Genomic DNA, 23876 nt, shown 5'->3' with positions numbered 1-23876 from the left:
CAACTTCTGCTTTGTAGGACGAAATTGACAAAAATGTACCGCTGTACATTTTATTTAATGTAGGCGTAAAAGCTGCTGGACTGATGTTAACTACCAACTTAACTACCTCTTTTGTTAAAATAAATACAGAGAACCTAATGTATCTGTCATGAAGTCAACTTGCTGGAACAACGTAGAAGGGTTACAGATGTTTGGCAAAACTTTTAATTTATGTACGAATGAGAATTAAAAGGCAACAAATAAATGAAAAGCTGAGAGGCAGCGTGATAACTTACAGATAATCAGGGTAAAGGGCAAAACAAGACCCAAAACATAAATGGTACCATTCAGAATCCTACAGAAAACGCCCCCTGCTGGTCCAGATGGTGCAACAGCTGATGTAACCATGGAAACCACAAAGAGAACCAGACCTCATTAAAATTTTACACGACGAAGCGGGGGTCACGTGACCGATGTCATCACGTGATTGAGTCTGAACTGGTTTGTGGACCAGTAAGCACCGGGGACGAACCAGCAGCCATCTGACTTGCTGCGGAGCCTCTGCATCATCAGCCGTCACCGTGGCAACCGTCACAAAGCCGCGAGCGCGTTCACGAGGGGTCCGTGGCTTCAGACGAATCTCAGGAGATCCTTTGGGTTGTTTTACTTTTTCATTCGTTTGTTTTATTTTTTACCAAAAATCGTGAAGACAGCTGCCGTGTTGATCCAAACACAACGGAGCCCGCAGCGTAATATCCGGTCCGCGCGCGCTCGACTCCGAGCGAGATGACGGACACAGGAAGTGATCGAGAGCGGATCGATGGAGGTGATTAGAGATGTTAACCCAGAGGGTCGCTTTAACAGCTGAGTGCGGTTCTGATGAGGTTCCGGTCCAGGATCGATCGGTGCTCTGGCTCGTGCAGGTCTGCGGTTCTGATCCAGGATCTTTGTTTCAGCTCAATCTAGTTTATGGGTCTGATCCAGATCTGCTTCTTTTGTTTTTGTTCTGATTCATTTTGAGCTGACTGCACCATCTGTTGAAATATTTGCTCCAGCACATCTGGACCAGGTCCACACGAAGCTACCAGTTGAATGAAAACCGGTTCTGAGGGATTGTGTGATTTGCTTCTAAATGTGGGAACATCTATATTTTATGAGGACTCCTGCGGATCAATCGCAGCTCCAGTCCATGACCTCTCCATCCGGAAGCTGCTGCCAGGGGACGAAGGTCAGCAGCAGCAGGAGGAGGATGATGATGGTGGAGCCCGGACGATGTCAATAATTGATCAGCAGCTGCAGAACTAATTGGGAGCTGATGGGAACCAGTTTGGCTTTAGAAACCCAATGGATTTACCCGTTAGCATGGCTCTACAGTCCAGAACCAACTACACAGCCGACTCTGTGGGTCCGAGTATTACCGCCTCACCTGTGGAACCCAGGTGATCCAACAAAACATCAAACTGACTTTTAAATCTGGTTTTGCATAATTTAATCACCTAATCCAGATAATCTTTATTAGAACTTTAACTTTCATATTTCACAAACATTACTACCTAACAAAAGTAATGCATAATTGTAAATTTTGCATAAAATTGTTTTCCTTTTTTCAGTCAACAATTGTTGGTGTATTTCTAATACTGCATAAAAAGGCTTAAATAAAAAATTTGCAGAATGTGCCAATTTGAAAAAAAATCTGATTAATCATCAGAATAAAAGATTAATCGATAACTAATCATTAGTTGCAGCTTTATAAAACTCACTCAGTATGCAACAGAGATTAATAGAATCGATTTCTGTTGATCACAAGTAATCAATAAATTTGACTCAGAAGTTATTTGAGGTTATTGGATGGTGAACTTTGCAGAGGTGGGTAGTAACTAGTTGCATTTACTCAATTACATTTACTTTAGCTTTTGTTTGGAAAAAATTACTTAGGAGAGTACTTTTTACTTGAGTACTTTTATCATGAAGTATTACTACTCTTACGTGAGTAAAATTTCTGGATTTTCTGCCCACTGAATGAAAAACAAACATATTTTAACTACAAATCCACCAGATGCACACATCTGCAGTTTTTGTTGAAGTTTCTTATTGAAAGAAACTGATTTGGAAAAATTTTCTTTTGATTTTATTTACTTACATGAATTGTCATTTTCGTCCTTAAAATCTGATTACGTAATTTTTAAATCAAATGATTGATCAGTTACTCAGTTTTGTAGTAGACTTTTACCAAATACTTTTTTACTTTAAGTTCAGTAATTTCTTGGACGATTACTTTAGACTTATTTTATTGTCGTTGCACAAAAACACAACGGTGAAATGGACAACGAAATTTCATCACTTGGCCACCAGAGCACACAGGAAAAAAAAAGACAGAAAAATATAAATACATAAATATGCAAATAATAACTTTGCATAACTTAGCATTTTCAGACAGTCATATTAGGGGGATTATTGATGTTTAGAAATCCAGTGGTGAATCACTACATTGAAGTAGTTCTACTCTTACTTGCTTACAGTTTTTGGGAACTCTACCGACCTCTGGAAGTTAGAGATCAGTATTTGATACATTTCTCCGTCTCTTATGGATGTGTCTCCAGGGTCGTTTCCATAGCAACCGCCCTAGTGACGGCCACCACGCAGGCTGTCGTGGGAACGTCGGAAAACCTCTCGGCCCTCCGGGAGCAGAGGGGCACCGACTCCAGCGAGGTCCAGCCGCCGTCAACCGCAGCGGTTCTGAGCGCTGCCGCGGTTGACGGGAACTCGGCTCTTCAGGGCTTGGAGGTTGCGGTTCAGGCTCTGGTGCTGCTCTTCATCTTCCTCCTGTCCAGTCTGGGTAACTCGGCGGTGGTCGTAGTCATCATCAAACACAGACAGCTGCGAACGGTGACCAACGCCTTCATCATGTCGCTTTCGCTGTCAGACTTCCTGACGGCCGTGCTCTGCCTCCCCTTCTCCTTCATCATGCTCTTCAGCAAAGATGGCATCTGGATGTTCGGCGATGCCTTCTGCGTAGCCAACGGCTTCTTCAACACCTGCTTCGGGATTATCTCTACGCTCACCATGACTCTGATCTCCTTCGACAGGTACTACGCCATTGTCCGGCAGCCTCAGGCGAAGATCGGGCGCCAGAAAGCCACCCAGCTGCTGGCGGCCGTGTGGCTGACGGCGGTGGTTTTCTCGCTACCTGGGTACCTGCTGGTCAGAACCACATCAGGAGTCCATAAGCGGGGGTTCTACCACTGCATGTACGTCTTCCATCCTGGCGGTTCCGGCGTAGGGACGGCGTACAGCATCTGCTTGATCGTCGTGTGCTTCCTGCTGCCGTTCTCCCTCATGTGCTTCTGCCACTACAACATCTGTAAAACGGTCCGGCTCTCCGAGATCCGGGTTCGGCCCGTCACCACCTACGCTTACCTGCTGCGCTTCTACAGCGAGATGAGAACAGCCACCACGGTTCTGATCATGATCGTGTTCATCATCTGCTGCTGGGGGCCGTACTGCCTGATGGGCCTGGTTACGGCCATCGGGAACTACAGGTTCAACCCGGCCATGGACACGGTCGCCATCTGGATGGCGTGGGCCAACGGCGCCATCAACCCCCTGATCTACGCCCTGAGGAACCCCAACATCCGCATGCTGTTGGGCCGCAGCCGACAGGAGGGCTACCGGACCAGAAACATTGCCGCCTACCTGTCCAGCCAGAGCCGGAACCGAGAGGTCCGGCTGAACCAGACGGAGAGGATCAGGGACCGCTACGTGAGCCGAGCTGGGCCCAACAACAGCCGGCTATCGAGTTCCAGTCCAGGAAAAACGGGAATGGCCACAGCAGGAGGAGAGGTGGCCATGTGGGCCTGCAAGAACCCGGCCGTGTTCTTCTGCAGGGACGCCCGACACGACACAACGCCACTGCCCAACGCTGCAGGGGAGGTGAAGACAAAGACGGCCGATACCAGCCTGTGACCGGGTTGGAAAGATTCTGGCTTAAATTTACTGTATGTAACTTTTATAATAAAAAAAAAGTATTTTACAAAGTTAAAACTTTTACCATTTTGTTACAGTGTAGTATGAGACAGATAATCTGAAAAAATCAAGTTCCTCCACCTTCTCTAAGTGCTAACAAGAAACAACCAATCAAAGCCAGGAGGCGGGTCTTAGTGCTGTCAATCACTCGTCTTTGCTCTCTATTACAATACATCTTCTCCTTTGTAGTAAATACTAATCCTAATTAGCATGGCTACAGGTAAACAGTTTTCCTTTAATGGTAAATTGTTTTTCCAATATTACTGTGTTCATGAAGTTGATTGACGGCGCTAATACCCGCCTCCTGGCACTGATTGGTTGTTTTTGGTGGGGCGTTTCTTTAGTAGTTCAGGGAAGAGGCGGAAATCCATATTTTCATAGATTACCTGTATGAAAACAAACTTTCACAACTTGCTGACAGTTTTAACAGATATGTTAAAACATATTTCTTTCATAAGAGTTACGTACTGCAGCTTTAAGGACAATCTGAGCCGTTCATGACTTTACTTTTAATCTTTTGCAGTTATTTAAGCAGCTTTTATACAACAATTTTAAGAACATTTGTGTAAATGATTTATCTGGAAAAGGACTCTGGATCTCTCTTCTCTCCAATTTTCCAAACATGCTGAGTTTTTTCCATCTTGTTTCTTCAGAAAACTAAACATCTGAAATTGCATTGAATGACTTCAGTGCCCATAAACAGGGAAATCTCATTGGTTAGCATAAATCAAATCTGTCTCATAATTTATCAATACCTTTACCAGTTTTCCCTCTCTGACGTTGGAAAGTTTCACATATTTGGGATTTTACCCTCAACATTTCAACTGAAACAAGTGTTACTTTGCATAGTCAAGGAATTTTAAATATTTCAAAATGTATTTTGTCACAATGCACATTCAGTATTTGAAAGTATTTTAGTAAAAATGAGCTAAGATTAACTTTTATGATGCATTATGTCTGTCATACAACTAAGTTTTGTCATTGAATTTGTGATTCTAAAAGATTTCCAATAAAGATTTTTAAAAGATTTTCTCAGATTCAGTTTCTCTGCAAACATTGAAGGTTTGTAGCAGTTCTTCTCCAGCAGATGGCGCTGAAAGTCACCCACTTTAATGTTGCTACAACTGGGATGGGTGCAGGGAAAATGTTATGGCATTCAGGAATATTACCAGGCATCATCTGTCCCAAAATCTTCAGGATTTTAACAAACAACACTGACCTCTAGCAGGACAATGATCAGGTATAAAATTATTATTGCGATGAATATTAGTGTCTATTGTCATTCTGGAACTGCTCAAACTGAATAAGTTTGAATATGCAGAAATATCTGCAAAGAAGACAACAGGAACACAAAAGGAACGGCTTTTGGGATTATTTCCCTCTGTCAAGGTTAATTAAATTATTTATAGTTCAAAATGTCTAGAAAACTTACGATAAAAACAGTGCAAATACAAATTAAACAGGATTGTGGCAAGGGAAATAGTGAAAACCCTGGATGTGCCACCTTTCACAATGGCTCTTAATACATTTTGTTAAAATTAATAAAAAGAAAGCCAATGTTTTAAAAATAAATATAACAAATGCAGGTTTTGGTTGTTTTTCTTTCAGTAATTGCAAGGAATTTCCACAACAGAATGACTGTAAAAGTACCAGAATTTACCTTTAGACTTATTTTTCTTATTAGTTCAGAAACTATAGAAATAAAATTACGTGTATTTTAATGACAATATATTACAATATTTTTCAAAAATTATTAGTTCTTTTTTGCCAGTTATGTAACATTTGCAACTCATAAACATTTTTAATATGACCTCAGACTTTCACAAATCTTCCATCAATATTAATTTTTATTCTGGCCGGCTCTACAAAGTGGGTTTAAACTTGTAATTTTAATTCATAAAAATCTACACGATACCATAGTAAAATCTATTTCTATTCTATTGAAAATATGTAGCTAGAGCAACGAATCTTTCACTTTACGTAATATGGTTCCATTTTTCTTTTGTAAGCTGTTGTGTGTTTAGGATTTAATTTACGAGTCCAGACAGGTCGACTGGAGTTTGATGCTTGCTGAGCTCCTGTAAAGCTGCTGGTTGAACTGGTCACCTCTGCCTCTCCCAGTACAGAACCAGTGTAAGGTTGATGCTTTCATCCTGGAAAAACTGGCTCTGCTCTGATCCTTAACTGTGAATTTGAGTGACCTTCTTCCTGAAGGCAGAGCAACTTTTTCTCCTGCAGGATCAGATAACCGTTGTTGGAATGTCACCAAGCTTCATAACACAACACACACATTATAAATCTATTTTTAGAAGCATGAGATCTGATTTTTGTTTTAATTTTAAAAAATCAAGTATTTTTTAGTTACTGTTGTGATTAAAGAGTTCTTATGAGTGACATTTCGCCTCAACCTGTAGTTAAGGATGTTCAGTTCAGATGCTGATTTACGGATCAGGTGGAGAGACGTTGCCGCACACCGAGCCTCACCCTCCGCCCTCTGCAGGGGTGAGGCAAGGCTGGGTGTGACTGCAGCGGCAGGAATGCAGTCATGTGTGTTTCAAACTCCCGCCGCGGCTCTGAGTCAGGTTCACACACACACACACACACACACACACACACACACACACACACACACACACACACACACACACACACACACGGAGTCATACATACAACCTGCAACTGTGACATCAGGTAAATATGAAGTGACTGTGAGGACGGTGCTGCAGTTCTGCAGGTTTCTGTGAAACTGGACAAACGGCATGTATCAGCTCAGCGGTGAAGTCGGTTCACCTGCGGAGTGAAACAGTTTTAACTTTAACTCAGAGTTAAAGCCTTAAAGACCTGATTCAGATTCATTTTTTAAAACTAATTCCAGATACTTTGGAACATGTTAGGAGGTTTTCTTCAGCATGTTGACTTGGAGACGGCAGGTTGAACTGGACCAGTCACAGCTGGAAAATGACTTCATACCCTGTCACATAAGTGAGTATCGCACAGGTAGGAGACTCACACATCATCCCCTCAATAAAACACAGAGACCATCCTGAACCTGGGTTTTTATCTCATGGCATCAACAAACCAATGCAGTAATTATTCAAATGTGACGCATCAAAAACAGAGCAGATGTATTAACCCTCACACAGGGTGAAAATTGAGTGCTGGTCAATGACCGAGGAGAAACTCAACAGTTTCAAAGTTACTGAACTTTGGATTCTCAGAGTCTCCATCTGACACACGTTTTGTTGTTTTGATAAAGTAGGCAGATTGTTCAGCCTCTTAACTCAGTTTTTAGCCAATTAATCAGTTAAATTCATTCACTTTATTTTGGATTTTAATTGTATTTAGCACCAGGTGAGGTCCTGATAAACACAAGCTGATTAAATCCAACTCACATACCTCTTTTTTCTATGTCCACTCATGCATTGAAGGTATTTAGTTGATCCAAATCAGTACATGACAGTAATTCACCCACTTCTCTGAGTGTAGTCCTGTTAAATTAATGAATTCAGTACAGAGTACCCAAAAATTGTACTCAAGTAATAGTAACACTACTTTAAACTATTTTTATTAAAGTAAAAGTAAAAATTAGCCATCCAAGAAATTACTTTGCAAAAAGGCGACTCAAGTACTGAGTGATCAAAATATCAACTGTTTAATATTTAAAACTGACATAGTCAGATGGAACAAAATAAAAAGTTGTGTGAAAATTTAGGCTTTTTAAGGACCAAAATGAAAAAAAATTGTAACAAAGTCAAACAAAAGAAAAAAATCCAAATGAATTTCTTTCACTTTAAAACTCATGACAAAAACTGAGGGTGTGTGTCTGTTTTTGATTAAAACAAGCTTGTTCATTTGTGTACAACATCCAGAAATTGACCCAAGTGAAAGTGAAAAATACTCCTGAAAGTATTTTCCCCAAAAAGTTACTCAAGTAAACATAACTGAGTAGTTGTGTTTAGTTACAACCCAACTCTGATCACAGCTCTGAGGAACTGATGACGCTGTTGACAGAAAGTCCATGAAGACAACAGAGTGAAAGCTGGTTCTGATATCTGAGGGAGAGACTAAATAGCACATTAGATCCGATCATTACTGAGAGATTACAGAGTGATTATTATTCATGATTCAACCAGAAAGATAATCAGTAGACTTAGATTAGCTGGAGACACAACTAGACCCAAGACCAGGCGACTCAGAGTCTGACTGAAACTATTTGGTGGTCAGACTGACAACAGATCCGTCAAAAAGATGAAAACCAGAACTGGACCAGCAAGACAGAGTCCAGCTGAGACCAAATGAGCAAAAACTCAAACTGAAAACTAGCAAATCAGAGATCAGGTCAACCAGAGTAAAACTGAACCCAACTGAACCAGAGTCCGGTTCGTTTGGGGAGTGTGAACGTGCAATCGAACTCTGATGTGGAACAAAAACAATTAAACTCTAGTTCGGGAAATAACCTAGGTCTGTTTGATTAAAGTGAACTCTGGTGTGGTTTAAATGCATATATGAATGCCAAGAGCAAAAAGCAAGAAGTGGACTAACGCAGGGGATTCTGGGTAAATACAACCAAAACAAACGTGCAAGTGGGAGAAATGGCTTGTGGTCTTAACAAAAAGAGAAATCCTTCAAACTCTAAAATCTAATGGTACTCCATTTTCGTTTACCTTTTTTAAAGAAGGAAGTTGTACTCATGTCTTCTTATGAGGTTTTTGTGTTTAGTTTGACAGAGTGCAGTGTGAAATCAAACCACAGCAGATAAAAGTGTAATAAATGTTACAGTTTTGGTCCCCAATTAACCCGAGTCTACCGAACTGCCAAACCAAATTGGTAAACCAGAGACCAAGTTAACCAGAGTCAGGCTGAGGTCAGCAGAACGAGTCCAGTTAAAACCAGAACTTGTCCAACTGAGACCAGGCCTTGATGTTGTCTTTGTGTTTCTTTCTCTCTAGTCTAGACGTGTTGTAACCATGACGTCCGAGGAGAAACCGCAACAGTGGTGGAGCCTCGCCACTCTGTTTCCGTGGTGCTACAAAGGACATGACCAACCACCACCGCCCCCTGACAATGACGTGCCGATGTCGGTCTTGGAGCCCATGCCTTCCCCCCAGGAGGTGGACTCCAGGTTTACCCAACTGGTGGTGCGTTCAGGAGCACAGTTTCTGTCAGAAATCTGATTACAGCTCCAGACATTAATCCCAATCTTTCTGTTTCCTCTGCAGAATGAACTGGGGCTCCCAGAGCAGAAGAAAGCAGCCATGTTTGCTTTGCCAACAGAAAAGAAGTGGGAGATTTACTGTTTCAATAAAAACGTAAGTGACTTTATTGGAAATCCAATGCAGCTTAAATCTGTCCAACAACATTTTCCTGCATTAAACTACGGCGTAAGAAGTGACAAAAACAAACTTTGTCAAAATTTTTTATATTTCCAACTCTTTTTCACCTTAGAAATATAGTTTCTTCTATTCAAAGCAACATATAAATTTTTTTGTTGGAAAAAAATTGCAATAAAATTCCAAATGTTTCCTTCCACAGTTCAGTTGTTTCCAGATTTTAGTAATCCTGGTGTTGATTCTGAAGTGACATTTTGAGGTGAAAACTAGAATAAGTGGTAAAAACACAAACATAGATGAAAACCAAACGCTCAAGGATTGTGACAGTATTAGCTGTCTGAACTGATTATCTTGAAATCTGTCATTTTAAGAAAATAACCAAAAAAACTTTTCCAGCTTGCGCAAATCTGAGTTTTCCATTTCAGATCTTTGCTGAATTTCTTAAATTTTTTCTGATTATTGATCGATCCAACAAGAATTATCAGACAAATCCTTTTTACAACTGGATGCACTCCATCGTCACCACTACCCAGATATTTGTAGGTATTGGTCTTCTCCAATTTAAACACTTTCTATAACCTTCACCAGCACTTATTAAAAGAATTAAATAAATTTAGGGATCTGATGTTGCAAAAAAATTCACATTAAATATAAACATATTTTTAAAAATAATTGAAATTTTATCTGTATCATTCCAGTCTGGATTAAAGAACTACTCCACGAAAAGCCAAACTTTACAAACATGCAAATGATGTGTGGATTTAAATATTTGAGCAGAAGTAAATTCAAGCCTAAAGGAAAGAAATATTTATAAATATTTACAGCCCGGTTAAAAATGGCACCATAGCTGGTTTAGTGTGGGAACTAATATAATCCAGTGTTATGTTGCATTCCAGTTACTTGGCATGCCAGTAACTGGAAGCCTGACTTCGAAGGGTGTTCCAGTTGATTTTTTTCTGACTGGGAAGTCGGAATTTCCCAGCTCCAAGTACAAATTGAACGCATCGTTAGTGTATGCTGATGACTGTGTGGTGTTTTTATACTGTGTGTGTTTTTAGGATGCAGCTGAGGATAGAGGAGCAACCAGCTGGCCTCAGTATTACATAAACCAGCTCAACTCCATGGCTGTTGTGAGTTGTTTCTGAACATTTTTCCCATCTACCACCAAAAGAAGGATGTAAAACTAACTTAGCTTAACTGTTTGAAACACTGAGGTGTTGTGTTGATGTGAGTCCTGTTTTCTCAGATAAAGCCTGTGCTGGCATCGGAAGAAGAAGAGCAAGTAAGGCTGAAACAGGTTAATGGTCTGAAAACAGCGCTGCGGACTCAGCCAATGAGGTTCACCTTCTCACTCAAAGAAATCCGAACTCCAGAGAACTTCAGATTAACTAACTTCACTGACCTTCTGCAGTTTTGTGACCGGCTTCCTTGACCAGGATGGCCTCTCCTGCATCCTTAACTTCCTCAAGTCCATGGACTACAATACGGCTGAATCCCAGATCCACACGTCTCTGATCGGCTGCATCAAGGCCCTGATGAACAGCTCCGAGGGCAGAACCCATGTCCTGGAACACCCAGAGAGCATCAACATCGTGGCTCAAAGCCTAGCTGCGGAAAACATCAAAACCAAGGTGTGTGGATGCTGCCTTTACAGCCTTTGAAACATAAACATGCTGAAAAGATTAGAAATTAGGGACGAAACAATTAATCGCGATTAATCGATTATCGAAATAATCGTCAACTATTTTAGTGATTGATTAATCGTGCAGTATACAGATTTAAAAAGGCCATTTAGTAAATAAAAACCACATATGCAGAGAATTAATTAAGCCAAAGCTTTACAAAAATAGATACAATTTGCATTTAAGATAAGTTTTGTTTGTAAATATGTTTAGCCAAAACTCCTCAAGTGGTATAGTTTTAGCTTCACCTTGTTCAAATACTACAGGTATAACACTTAGGCAATAAAATGCTTCATTTGCTTTTTATTGCCTAATAAAAAGCAAATGAGCTTTTTATTGTATAAAAAAGGCTCTAGTGGATGAATGAAAAATCTAATTTAATTAGATTAATCCGATTAATCGATTAATTGTCAGAAGAAGAAAAAGATAGATTAATCGGTTACTGAAGTAATCGTTAGTTCCAACCCAGTTGGAGATCAGAGTGCCTTGTGTGGTTCAACATTTTTTCAGCACATTATTTTGTCAATGTGATTGCCTCATTGACGTAATGGACATAATTAGTGTTAAGTGTTCAGTTCCCTCAGTCTTTCCTCCCAGCTGTTGTTCTGATTACACCACATCAGACAGAAGGATGGACAGGTAAGGAACTTCCTGCTTTACCTGTATTACGCTGTGCTACACCCACTCCGCACATTTCCTGTTCACCAAGAACCTTGCGACATGTTCAGAAAGTCTGATTTTCTGAAATAAATTCACAAACACCTAAAGACATGTTGCATAGGATGATGTAAAATCTACCCCATAGCTGCTTCTGTAGGTGTGTAGACAACGTTTTAACCCTGTAATTTTCTGTTGCTCATTGAATATTTATGCACTAAGCATCTGGCCCCTCCCTTTCTCACCTAAACATCAAACAGACCAAACCTGTAAAATCATGACTGATAGATTCCCAGACCCAAAGCCTCTGTGGGAATTTCGACTATGCAGTCAGAGTTTGTTCTTAGAATTGATTTGCCAGTATAAACATGAGTCAGATGCAAGTTTCACTTCATCAGGCCAGCTGGAGGGGAAATGAGAAAAACATGCACATAAATGGGGAGCTATGATGCATTTTACACATTTTTGTACTTTTGTTTGAGTTTCTACTGCTTCTAAAAAAAAAACCCAAATGCTTAATTAAATACCCAGATGTTTTTTCAGGCATTAAGTTAAAGTTATTTGGTGTCTGGACAATGAGGCATTTCAAAAAACCTTCTTTCCTGGGGTTGCGAGGCAAGCAACCCCAGGAAAGCGAAACCCGTTACCTAGCAACCCAACTGGAGTTCCATCAATCACCTAGCAACGCAAGTGGAGCTCCAGCACATTTGGTCATCAAAAAATGTAATGAAAATGTCTTGTGTAGCCCATAGACTTATCCTAACCTGTTCTAGGAAGCATAATGACGTTTAAAAAACTGGTCTCCTGTCTGCTGTTTTTCTCCGCATCCTCAGGTGGCCGTCTTGGAGATCCTCGGCGCTGTGTGTTTGGTCCCAGGAGGCCATAAGAAGGTCCTGGATGCCATGGTCCATTACCAGACGTTTGCCTCAGAGAGGACTCGCTTCCAGGTCTGCTTTTCCTTCTGGCTTTTAACCAAAAACTATACAGGAATCAAAACTCTGTTAGCTTATGGGAAGTTTTTATCAGTTTGAGAGATTTCTGTAAATCTGTGGAAACCAGATATGAAAGTCAGATCTACAAAAATATTTCAACAATCTGCAAACTGCAGCAGAAAGTTCAGAGTCCGGTTGAACAGTTTCTGATTGGTCAGTCTGCTGTCGCACACGCAGGAATTCAACCAAAGGCATTCAAATGATGCAAGCATGGAGCAAATACAACTAGAAAATAAAGGTTTGGTCCCCTGCTAGAAGGTAGAGAAGGAAAAGGAAACCTCACTTTTGATTTTTAAACCTGAAAACTTGAATAGTGACGAGTCTGTGTGCTGACAGAGGAATGACAGAGTTGATTTAGTTTGTGGTGAACCGTTTTGTTCGGATCAGATTACAACACATTTTCACTTTTAAGGCAAAGTCTATCTCATTAAACTCTCCTAAAATTGCATGACCCATCTGGAATGAGGGTTTCTGAAAACCTCTATCTTTTTGTCTCGTTTGAAAAAAGCAGAGTTCAGTATCTGATTCTCCTTTTTTACAAAGTGTTTTTCTCAACCATCATTCCAGTTGTTAAGAACTTCCTAAATATTGCTCTGTCGGATGTAGACCTGAGTGATATGTTGTCTTGGCTTTTGAACAGCGGTTGAGAGGATTAGATTTCTGAGTCACGTCATGAATAAGTTACTCAGAAGTTCATAAAACACCAAAAAATAAAAATAAAATTTGATACTTCATGTTGGAATTTTTTTGTCCACACTGTTTAGATTTTTCAGAATGAGCTTAATCTAATGTAATATATCTTTTAATGATTATCTATGAACGTACGGGAAAATGTTGCCTGTTTTAGCTGAAGTATGTTGATAATGTTTCTAAGATAAAAACAACTGGAGATTAGAAGATAACCCGTACAATCGCACAAGAACTGCCTGCTGTATTATCTGATAGATACCATAAACAACAGGAAATGATACTTATTAGATAACAACAAGCAAGAGGAAGTTTCCTCAGAATTACAAATTACACTTCGTTACGATTGGAGCTGGTGACCAATGGAATCAACAGTTAAACTTATTAAAAATAAACCTTATATTTATTCACTAATTATTAAATTGAGCAAAAACATACAGATTTGAATGTTAACAAAGACAAAGAGTGTTAATTAATCTACAGAGAACTGACTAATAGCAAATTTAAACTACAAAATGAAGGTTACAGGAAGTGAATGGTTAACTTTAAAGGGAAAACATGCGGTTGTGATAATGTTGGTGTCTATCTCTAGAGGTCACTGAACGGGAGGTGGGGTATCCTGGATATGTTGAAACGCAAACACTCAATCCATTTCAGAGACCAGCTGAGACCCAAAGAGCATAATTTTGGATTCACAAAACATTCGGAATAAAATTACTCACTTAACCCAAATGACTCTTTCAAACAAACCGAGCAAACACTTCCTACAAAAGTATTTACATACACAAACATCAGTGTATTTTATTGGGATTTTTTGTGAAAGGCCAACACAAAGCAGGTATAAAATATATAAGCGTTTCATATCAATCGATATTAAAATTATTGATACATTTTTGTTTTAAATATCTGGTGGTGTAACCTTTCTTAGTCCATAGTTTCCCTTCCATGTCCTTATTTTTTTATTCTTAAGCAGTTATGAGGCACATAACTGTGCAAATTACTCTACAGATTGTTGCTAGGCAACCAGAGAATGGGTGAGTTGCTAGGTAACCAGAGAGTGAGTGAGATAGTTAATTCCACTTGTGTTTTATCGTTGGCTTACAATCCAGAAACCACTTGTTGTATTCTTGTTGGTTGCGCAGCAGGCTCCACTTCTGCTTTTCAAAGCTGTATGGTTGTATAATTGTGCATCTGTTTGCAGCCATTTTTATGTGTGAGTGTAAACGTTGAGTTGGGGGCGTGGCCAGCAGCAGCTCATGTGGATTTAAAGCGACAACTCATTCTGACCAGAGGCGGAACCGACCAAATTATTATTTCATTATCTAAGAATGATTTTGTGCAAAAAAAATTAATGAACATGTTTTGTAGCACCCGTAGATCTATTCTGACCTGTTCAAGGAGGCATATTGGGTCACCTCTAACATGTTTCCTGTGTGCAGAACATGATGATCGACTTGAACCGGTCCACAGGGCGCCACGGGGACGACGTCAGCCTGAAGACGGCCATCATGTCCTTCATCAATGCTGTTCTCAATCAGGGAGCAGGAGAGGTAAGCAAAGTTTTTCTTTCTCTCTTCTTTGATCGGTTCGTCTCCTTCATGTCTTCTGTTAAATCTGATCTTAGAACAGTCTGAACTTCCGGATCCATCTGCGCTATGAGTTCCTGATGTTGGGCATCCAACCGATCCTGGATAAGCTCCGGTCCTGGGAGAACAGCACCCTGGACTGGTAGGTCAGGTGTTCGCCCTGCAGACTGAGTCAGACTGAGTCTTTGGACTTAACCTGCTTCTTTTCAGGCACATAGACTTTTTTGAGACCTGGAGAATTGAAGATGAATTTGAGATTGCTAAACGCTTTAAAACTGTAAGTAACTCCCACGTTTAGACGGTTCAGATTGGAATCTGTTGATAACTTGATGTTCTCTGCTGCTCCTCAGACTCACATCGACACTAAGAGTGCGACCCAGATGTTTGACGTGATCAAGAGCAAACTGAGTCACACTGAAGCTTACCCTCATTTACTGTCTGCTCTGCAGCACTGCCTCATCATGCCATGTAAAACTCTTACATTGTTATATTGTTGCATCTCCTCAGCTAACAGCAACATTAACTTCAAACTATTTACTTGGTTCTGTACGCAGATAATAACAGCAGGATGTCGGTTCAGTACTGGGTGCTGTTGGACCGGATCATTCAGCAGATGGTTCTGCAGACGGATAAAGGCGAAGATCCAGATGTGGCACCACTGGGGGATTTCAACTTGAAGAATGTTCTGAGCGTGTGAGTTCAGACATTCGAGCAGGAAAAAAGTCGAAAACACCACAGAGAATGTTGGAAAACTAAGAACTTCCTAAGAACTTTAGGTTTGAATTTTCAGGTCCAAATTTTAGATCAACCTCAGAATTTTCTAGGAAAAACTTGAAATTTTTTGAAAATTTTATTTAAAAATATTTGAAGCTCAGAAATTTTAGAAGTGTCTTCTAGGAAATCTTTGAGATTTATCTCAAAATTTCTTAGTTTTTTGGTGCAAATTTTTGACTTCTGAGACTCAGAAATTTCAAAAGTTTTCCAGCAAATTTCTGACATTAATCTAAAATTTTCTTAGTTTTTTTTTTTTCTTGCACATTTTGGACCGTAGATCTTGGTTTTTCAAGGAAATTTCTAAGATAAAAATTAAAATTTTTCAGTTTTGGTGGAATTTACTCATCTTTTTATGCCTTAATATGCTGTTGTGCATTGTTTACAGAGTTTATACTGAGGACTTTCTGCGAAAATTACATCACAGGTGAATTAATAACTTGAAGTTGTCTTTTTGCGCCTTAACAGGCTGATGAAAGAAAACGAGATGAAACGTTGGAAAGAAGAAGCAGATGAAATGCGAAAAGGTAAAACAAACATTTCTCCAAGTCCACATTTAACCTGTGAGTCTGCGGATGTCAGAAAAGTAAACAATGTGTCTCCTTCTCAGAGCAACAGAAGCTGCAGCAATGCCTTCAGAAGAAAGAGAGGGAGTGTGAAAGCAAGAGTAAAGAAAGAGATGAGTTGTTTGAGATGCTGAAAAAGGTGAAAACCAAGCTGGAGCGAGAGAGCGACGAGCATAAACGAACTAAACAACAAGTGGAAGAGCTGAACGCTCGACTGCAGCAGCTCAGCTCTGTAAGCTTTTAAACTCACATGATTAAAGTCTCAGTCTCTGAATGTCCTGTTCTCTTTGTGGCTCTGAAGAGATTTTACTTTTCTCTCGTTCCAGAGCTCAAGCATTCCAGGAGGTCCTCCCATCACCCCTGGTGGGTTTGTTTCACCTGTTTCCACCCCCACTGCTCCTGGTCCTGGTCCTCCTCCACCTCCTCCTGGAGCGCCTCCACCTCCAGCTCCTCCTCCTCCTCCTGCACCAGGACTTACTTTAGGGATGACAGAGAAGAAGAAGAACATCCCTCAACCGTCCAGCCCACTGAAGTCCTTCAACTGGAGCAAATTACCGGAGGTAAATTTAACTTCCTTCTGGATTTATTTCTTGCTGAGTTCATTGTGCAAAGCAGCAGCAGATTTGACTTTTCAGACCAAATAAGGCGCTGACGTTTTTACGGGTTCAGCTCTTCTTCAAGCTCAACTGTGGATGAATAAATCATCCATCCATTGTTTTTCATTTATCCAAGATTGGGATGGGGAGTTAGTATATCCAAGAGGGAATCCTAGCAAATTCCTCCATTCCTTCTTGGTGATCCCAAAGGATTCCCAGCTCAGAAGTGATGTGTTATCCATGTGCATCCACATACGACCCTGGAAGGGGAACCTATTATGCAGAACTCAGATTTTGCACGTTTTCTTCTAGAAACAGCCCAAGTACTTACAAAAACCCCACTCTGACATATTTGTGGTACTAGGTTAATGTTTTTTGATCAAAAACCTGTGAAATGTTGAGTCATTATTGACAGAAACTGTGCCGTTAATTAGCAACCCAAGCTGAGCTCCAGCACATTTGGTCATCTGGTATTATTGCTGTATAATGGCCGCTGGAAAAGACCAGTGTTTGTTGTTGTCTTACTATCCAGAAACCACTTACTGCATGGTTGTATAAGTGCCCAAATGTTTGCAGCCATTTTCAAGCGCAAGTGTAAACATTGAGTTGGGGGGTGTGGCCAGCAGCAGCTTATTTGGATTTAAAGTGACAAGAGCCACTAAATCTACACTGATTTCATTGATGTCAAAGAGCTCAGATTTTGAAATTAAACTACACTGATGGTGATATTTATTAAGGTAAATGTTTGTTTGTTTCAGGCTAAGATAACAGGAACCATCTGGAAAGAAATCGACGATAAAGATGTGTTCAAAGTTCTGGATCTGCAGGAGTTTCAGAAGACTTTCTCAGCTTACCAGCGATCAGCGGTAACACAACATACAATAACCTGACTGTCTCTTTAAACAGAGCTGTTGGACTCTGACGGAGCTATTTGTGTTTTTACAGAAAGAAAATGGTGACGCTGAGTCTGTTAAAAAAGTCAAGGAGTTGTCGGTGATCGACGGGCGCCGAGCGCAGAATTGCAACATCCTTTTGTCAAAGTCAGTATGGGTTTCTGGTTGTGGGTCTGGGCAACTTTGGGTCAGTCTAAGTTCCTGTTTCTGGGTCAGAGTAAGAATCTATTTTTTTGCCTATTGAGAATATGTTGGTCAGTCCGAGATGCTATTTCTGGAACTGTTTCTGGGTCACGTTTTAAGTTTGACCCAGAGTTTGGGGGGCCAGTCTGAGAACTTTGTTCTGGTTCTGGTCTAGATCAGGTCCTGTTAGTTGGTCAGGATCAGTATGTGGTTTGTGGAAACATCCCGTATCCTCTTTTTGGGTCTTGGTCAGTTCCCCTGATGGTTGTTCAATCTGATACGCTGCTGCTTGTGGGGCTGGGTCAGTTCTCTAAATATTGGATCCTGATTGTTTGAGTTTGTGCGTGACAGACTGAAGATGACCAACGAGGAGATCTGCCAGGCCGTCATGAGCATGGATGATCAGGAGGAGTTGCCCAAAGACATGTTGGAGCAGGTATGAAACCAGCCGCCTCAGAGACCGAAGCTCGAGTCTTTGACTTTCAGTGACTCAGACGATGAATTAAACAGAGATTTTCTTGCTGTGTGTGTCTCAGCTGTTGAAGTTTGTCCCTGAGAAGAGCGACGTTGATCTTTTAGAGGAACACAAACACGAGCTGGAGCGCATGGCCAAAGCCGACCGCTTCCTGTTTGACATGAGCAGGTGTGTATCAGCATCAGCACCTCGTCGGGGGGTGAGTTTGCTAACTGACTCTGGGGCAGGAACAGTCAGTTTATAGCCCAAAGGAACTATGAACTCCATGATAGATGCATAAGAAGGTGGAAGAAAGGGAACTGAGAGCTTCAAGAAGGTTAAAGGTGACATATTATGCTTCCTTAAACAGCTTAGGATAAGTCTGTAGGCTACATAAAACATGGTCATTACATTTTTTACACAACTTTAGTCTGTTCAGTTCTGCCTGTTTTAAGCTCCTGCCAGAATGAGCTGCTTTAGGGGGTCTTGTCACTTTAAATCCAAATGAGCCGCCCCACCCAACGCAACGTTTACACTCAACACATGACAATACAGCTTTGAAAAGCAGAAGTAGAGCCACATGCACAACCAAACAAAAATGTAGAAAGTGGTTTCTGGATGGTAAGTCAACAAGAAAACACTTGTATTTTCCAGCAGCCATTGTACAGAGTATATAGTGGTAAACCAGCTGACCCAATGTGCTGGAGCTCAGCTTGGGTTGCTTGGTAATGGGCTGGGTTTGGTTGAGGTTGCTAGGAAACAACACAATGTCCATAACAACCTTGAAACTGCTCAATTTCCAGACACCAAAAAACAATAACTTATTGCCAAAACACATCTGGATGTTTTTTAAAGCTCTCTTCTGAACAAGTCGAGACCCAAATGGAAGTACAAAAATGTGCAAAATGTGAATTTTGAATAATAGGTCTTCTTTAAGCTTTCTGGGGGTTTTCTGTGTGAAGTTAGCATTTTATTTTATTTACTCCAGCTTCCTTGTCACTGCATTTCCTGGTCTACTTTAAACCTGCAAAGATTAAGAAATAACACAAGACGGATTCAAAAGTGAACCAGTCCCAACCTGTCGAATAAAAATGAACAAGAATTACTTTAATCCATCCCTCCGTCCAGGTTTATTCTTACCATCAGATCTTTTTCACCAAACTTGCTCAAAGGCTTCAGTATTGTGAAAGAAAATGTCACTTATTTTGTGGGAACTAGTTGGATCTAAATCTTTTCTTCTGCTCAACCAGAATCGACCACTACCAGCAGAGACTCCAGGCTCTTCACTTCAAGAAGAAGTTCAATGACCGAATGGCCGAAGTCAAGCCTAAGATTGAAGGTAGGAGTTCAAAGGTTAGTGCTCCTTCCTCTCTGTCCTCTTCCTCATCCTCTCTCCTCTTGCAGCTCTCAAGCTCGCCTCCTCTGAGGTGATCCAGAGCCAGGCGCTCCGTCAGCTCCTGCAGGTGGTTCTGGCTTTCGGGAACTACATGAACAAAGGACAACGAGGAAACGCCTATGGGTTCAAAGTTTCCAGCCTCAACAAGATGGTTGACACCAAGTCCAGCATTGACAGGTTTCAAACTCCTTCAGATCCCTGCAGACCTGCAGCTTGATGATGTGAAGGTCTGACTGCTGTTGTTGTGTTTGTAGAAACATCACTCTGCTGCACTACATGATCACTGTGCTGGAGAAAACGTTTCCTAAAGCAGCATCTTTCAGCAAAGAGCTGCAGAACGTCCCAGAAGCTGCTAAAGTCAAGTAAATGGAAAACACACCCAGAGCCACGTTTATGTTCCTGTTTTAACTGTGATCGCTAACATCACCGCCTTCCTGAATGTCTCTGCAGCATGACGGAGTTGGAGAAGGAAATAAACACTCTGCGTTCTGGTCTGAAGAGCATTGAAGCAGTAAGTTCAACAGAAGCATCAAATACCTGCTGAACTTTGCAGGATTTATATTTACATGCATGTTTTGTGCAGGAGCTGCAGTACCAGCAGAAACAGTCTTCCCAGCGTCCAGTGGATAAGTTTGTGTCTGTGGTCAGTCAGTTCATCACCATGGCTTCCCTCAACTTCTCAGACGTAGAAGATTCTTTGCAAGAAGCCAAAGATCTGGTGAGTTATTGTCAAATATTGTCCTGCAGGTTCCTCATGTTGTTGCATTAGTTCAGTTTCCTTCACCTTTTACAGTTTGTGATCCAGCCTTTATTACAACCAGAAAGTTAGTTCAAAAGTTATTTTTGATAAGTTAGTTCAGTTCTGAAGCTTAATCTTATTTTTGTTTGCGTTTATTACATCATGATTGGATCATTTACACTGGCTTCCTGTTGGATAGATTTTAAGATTCTTTTAAAAGCTTATAAAGCTTTAATGAGTTGGTGATTTATTATCTAACAATTGTTTCCAGAACTTTGAGATAAAATAATCTGTTTGTATTAAATGTCCCTCAGACTCGACTTAAGAGCAAAGGAGATGATGCTTTCTCTGTTGTTGCTCTTAATATTTGGAATAAGTTACCCTTTCAAATTAGATCTGCTCACAGTCTTAAAACTTATTGTGATGTTTTAGTTTTATTTTATTATGATTTCATATTTTTCATGTGTCTCTGTGCAGCAATTTAGTGCAGTTTCAACCTGTTTTTAAATAAATGTAACATTGACAACAGCAGAGCTCCGAACTTCAGGAAGTTAGCATGCTGTCAACTAACTCTTGAATTCTTGTTTTCCTGCTGAAGTTTGTAAAAGCGCTGACGCACTTTGGAGAGGACTCGTCCAAACAGCAGCCGGACGACTTCTTTGGGGTCTTCAACACTTTCCTGTTGGCGTACTCTGAAGCCCGGCAGGATAACGAGGACATGGCCCGGCGGCAGGAGGAGGAGGAGAAACGGGCCCTGGCGGAGGCTCAGGTCAGTGGAGATCCTGCCTGAGGTTCTTCAGCAGCTTCATGACCTCACCGGAGTCCGGCTCTTTGTGTTTGTCCCTGCAGAAGAAGAAGGAGCGGGAGCAGAGGATGAGGAAGGCCACGTCAGTCGAGAAGGAGGAAGGAGGAGAGTTCGATGACCTGGTGTCCGCGCTGCGATCCGGAGAGGTCTTCGAGAAAAAAGTGGCCAAAGACAAAAAAAGACAAAGACCGACATCGACCATCAGCCAGTACCAGGACAGGTAGTAACTGGGTTAACTGGGACAGAGGTGGAACCAGTGTCTTGACTGTAACAACCAATAGCTGACTCGTTGGGACTGGAGCTGAAGGAGAAACAGTTCATAACCAGGACAGATTCACTGGAACCGAACCAGTTGGTAAATACCAGCATCTTACTGGGACTGGACCAGTACCAGTTGGTAACCACCACCATCTTACTGGGACTGGACCATAGTGTTCATCAGAACCAGCTCACTGGTGTGTCGATGGTTTCACCCTGAGGAAATGGTTTTGCTTCAAAGGCAAAATATTTCAATGGAGAAAATAAAAACTCAATTTTGTTTGTTTCTAAAGCAAAACAAAACAAAACCAAAAACAAAAAAACATTCTGGGTCATTTTAATGAAACTAAATTTCTTCACATTTCACCTTCAAACGAACCCAGAAAGAGCTGAAACATTCCCGTCACATCTGATATTATGAGACCAGTTAAAGCTGCAGTACGTAACTTTTATATAATTTTTTTTTTTTTTTACATATTTCTTAAATCTGATGTGTAATATAAAACAGATAATCTGAAAAGATCAATCTCCTCCTGATCCTCCCTGAGCTGCTACTGCGGTCTGAAGAAATGCACCGCTGCCAGCGAAAACAACCAATCGGAGTCAGGAGGAGGAGCTTAGCGCTGTCAATCACCCTCATATACTCCTCATGGAGAAACAACTTATTACGGCAAACAGTCATCAGTGGCTATGCTAACTAGCCTCAGCATTTACAACAGGTTATACTGGCTGCAGATGGTGATTGACAGCGGTAAGCCCCGCCTCCTGACTCTGATTGGTTGTTTCTAGTTTATACTGGGAGAAAGAGAAGCTTGATTTTTTTTTCCCACAGATTATCTGTCTCAAATCAAACTGTCACACCATAGCGACTGTCAAGAAAAAATAAATATATATATATAAAAAAGTTACATACTGCATTTTGAAGTCTTTCATCTCGTCAAACAATAAGTTAAAATATTTAGAATAAAACTATAAAGTAACTCTAACCAATCCACCTGACAGTGAAAACACAGTGTCTGTCTGTTATAATTATTTATTGTTTGTTAAAGCACTTCATTATGTTCGTGATTCTAAAAGGGACGTGCAATAACAGAACCATTATTAATCCCTATTTATGTCTGATTAATTATCAAACAAGTTTAATTATGTTTTATAATCAGTTAGTACAATGAACAGAATATTCCAAGATGATGGTTTTACATATATTAAGTATTTTAAAATTGTAAATTTAAATAATCAGTGTTGTATAAATGTGCCTGTTCCTGGCCTGATTTCTGTTTATTTCCGATGTTAAACTGTACAAATGAGTAAAATGTATCCTGTTTCTCTACGACTCACTTTCATAATAAACTGAGTGTTGAATAAAAATGTTCCTGAGCTGGAAGAGAAAAAAAACACAGCTGACTTTTGATGGGTTATAAATCACATCTTTGTTTTTTGATACAAAGATGTGTATCAAAAAACACATCTTTGTGTTTTTTGATATTGCTGTGCTTCACAAATCTGAAGCACAGCAATAAATCTGTGCTTCAGATTTATTGAAGCACACTTCAATAAATCTGAATACAACTGAAAGGTTAATAATTTCCAAAACTTTATTCCAAAGTAATAAAAAGGTACACATCAGCAGGTTTTCTGTGTATTTTATGCATAAGAATAAAAATAAGAATAAAAACTAACGCCACAAAGGAAGTGGTTGTTGTTTAGTGTTATTTTTTATTATCAGGTTACAAGCTATAAAATTTATTAATCTCTTATAATAGAGAACAATGTATTCAGGAAAATCTATTAATTCTCTCTGTAAAAGTTCATTATTTTCTTTTTGTAAAACTGAAACGGCTTATTTAAACAGAAAGCACATGTATACATTTTAAGATTTGAACCTTAATAAGCGATCTGTATAATAAAGAACTGTGACTTTATACAAATCGTCACCTTCCTAAAATAATGGCTTAAGTAATTTTTTACCAAAAGTGATCATCTAATTTATTATTAATTTAATTTATTTTAATTTATTTTTTGCCTTAGTAATCTTTTGGCAAGAAAGAGGTGCTATCATTATTGTTATTATTATTATTATTATTATTATTATTATTATTATTATTATTATTATTATTATTATTATTATTATTTCGTCAAAATCCCTTTTGGCAAAAAATGACCATTATTTTAGGAAGGTGTCGCAATGGCGATATTGTAAAAGTAAACGGAATTTTGATGTGTTGTCGCCCCCTAGTGGACATTTTTGTCTGAGTAAAGCTGCGTTTAGGAACCTAAAT

The 23876-nt window shown here is 40.1% G+C and overlaps 2 protein-coding genes across 3 annotated transcripts; both read left to right on the top strand.

Moving 5' to 3' along the window:
* The first annotated feature begins 1064 nt into the window (after positions 1-1064).
* Positions 1065-4142, top strand: gpr135 (G protein-coupled receptor 135). The gene is made up of 2 exons (XM_014993462.2): positions 1065-1418; positions 2580-4142. Exons 1-2 carry the CDS (start codon positions 1324-1326, stop codon positions 3940-3942), a joined length of 1458 nt encoding a protein of 485 aa, XP_014848948.1. The 5' UTR covers positions 1065-1323; the 3' UTR covers positions 3943-4142.
* A 2490-nt stretch (positions 4143-6632) lies between these two features.
* LOC106921647 (disheveled-associated activator of morphogenesis 1) lies at positions 6633-23289 on the top strand. Of its 2 annotated transcripts, XM_088002332.1 has the most exons (27): positions 6633-6693; positions 6878-6984; positions 8952-9140; positions 9222-9311; positions 10391-10462; positions 10579-10670; positions 10744-10963; positions 12505-12618; positions 14790-14900; positions 14975-15078; positions 15147-15213; positions 15287-15404; positions 15491-15629; positions 16176-16234; positions 16318-16505; positions 16600-16833; positions 17628-17735; positions 17815-17909; positions 18297-18381; positions 18482-18588; positions 19650-19738; positions 19804-19972; positions 20050-20157; positions 20246-20306; positions 20379-20513; positions 21133-21303; positions 21384-23289. In XM_088002332.1, exons 3-27 carry the CDS (start codon positions 8970-8972, stop codon positions 21561-21563), a joined length of 3087 nt encoding a protein of 1028 aa, XP_087858458.1. In that variant the 5' UTR covers positions 6633-6693; positions 6878-6984; positions 8952-8969; the 3' UTR covers positions 21564-23289. The 2 variants fall into 2 exon arrangements, with proteins under 2 accessions (XP_087858458.1, XP_014848946.2); XM_014993460.2 differs by lacking the exon at positions 6633-6693 and having other exon boundaries at positions 6715-6999.
* Positions 23290-23876: the final 587 nt, after the last annotated feature.

This window comes from Poecilia mexicana, unplaced genomic scaffold (genome assembly GCF_051168715.1).
Source record: "Poecilia mexicana isolate PSO_F unplaced genomic scaffold, ASM5116871v1 scaffold_22, whole genome shotgun sequence".
NCBI classification, from domain to species: Eukaryota; Metazoa; Chordata; class Actinopteri; order Cyprinodontiformes; family Poeciliidae; genus Poecilia; species Poecilia mexicana.
The sequence above is the reverse complement of the archived record's forward strand: the minus strand, read 5'-3'. Positions and strand labels throughout refer to the sequence as shown.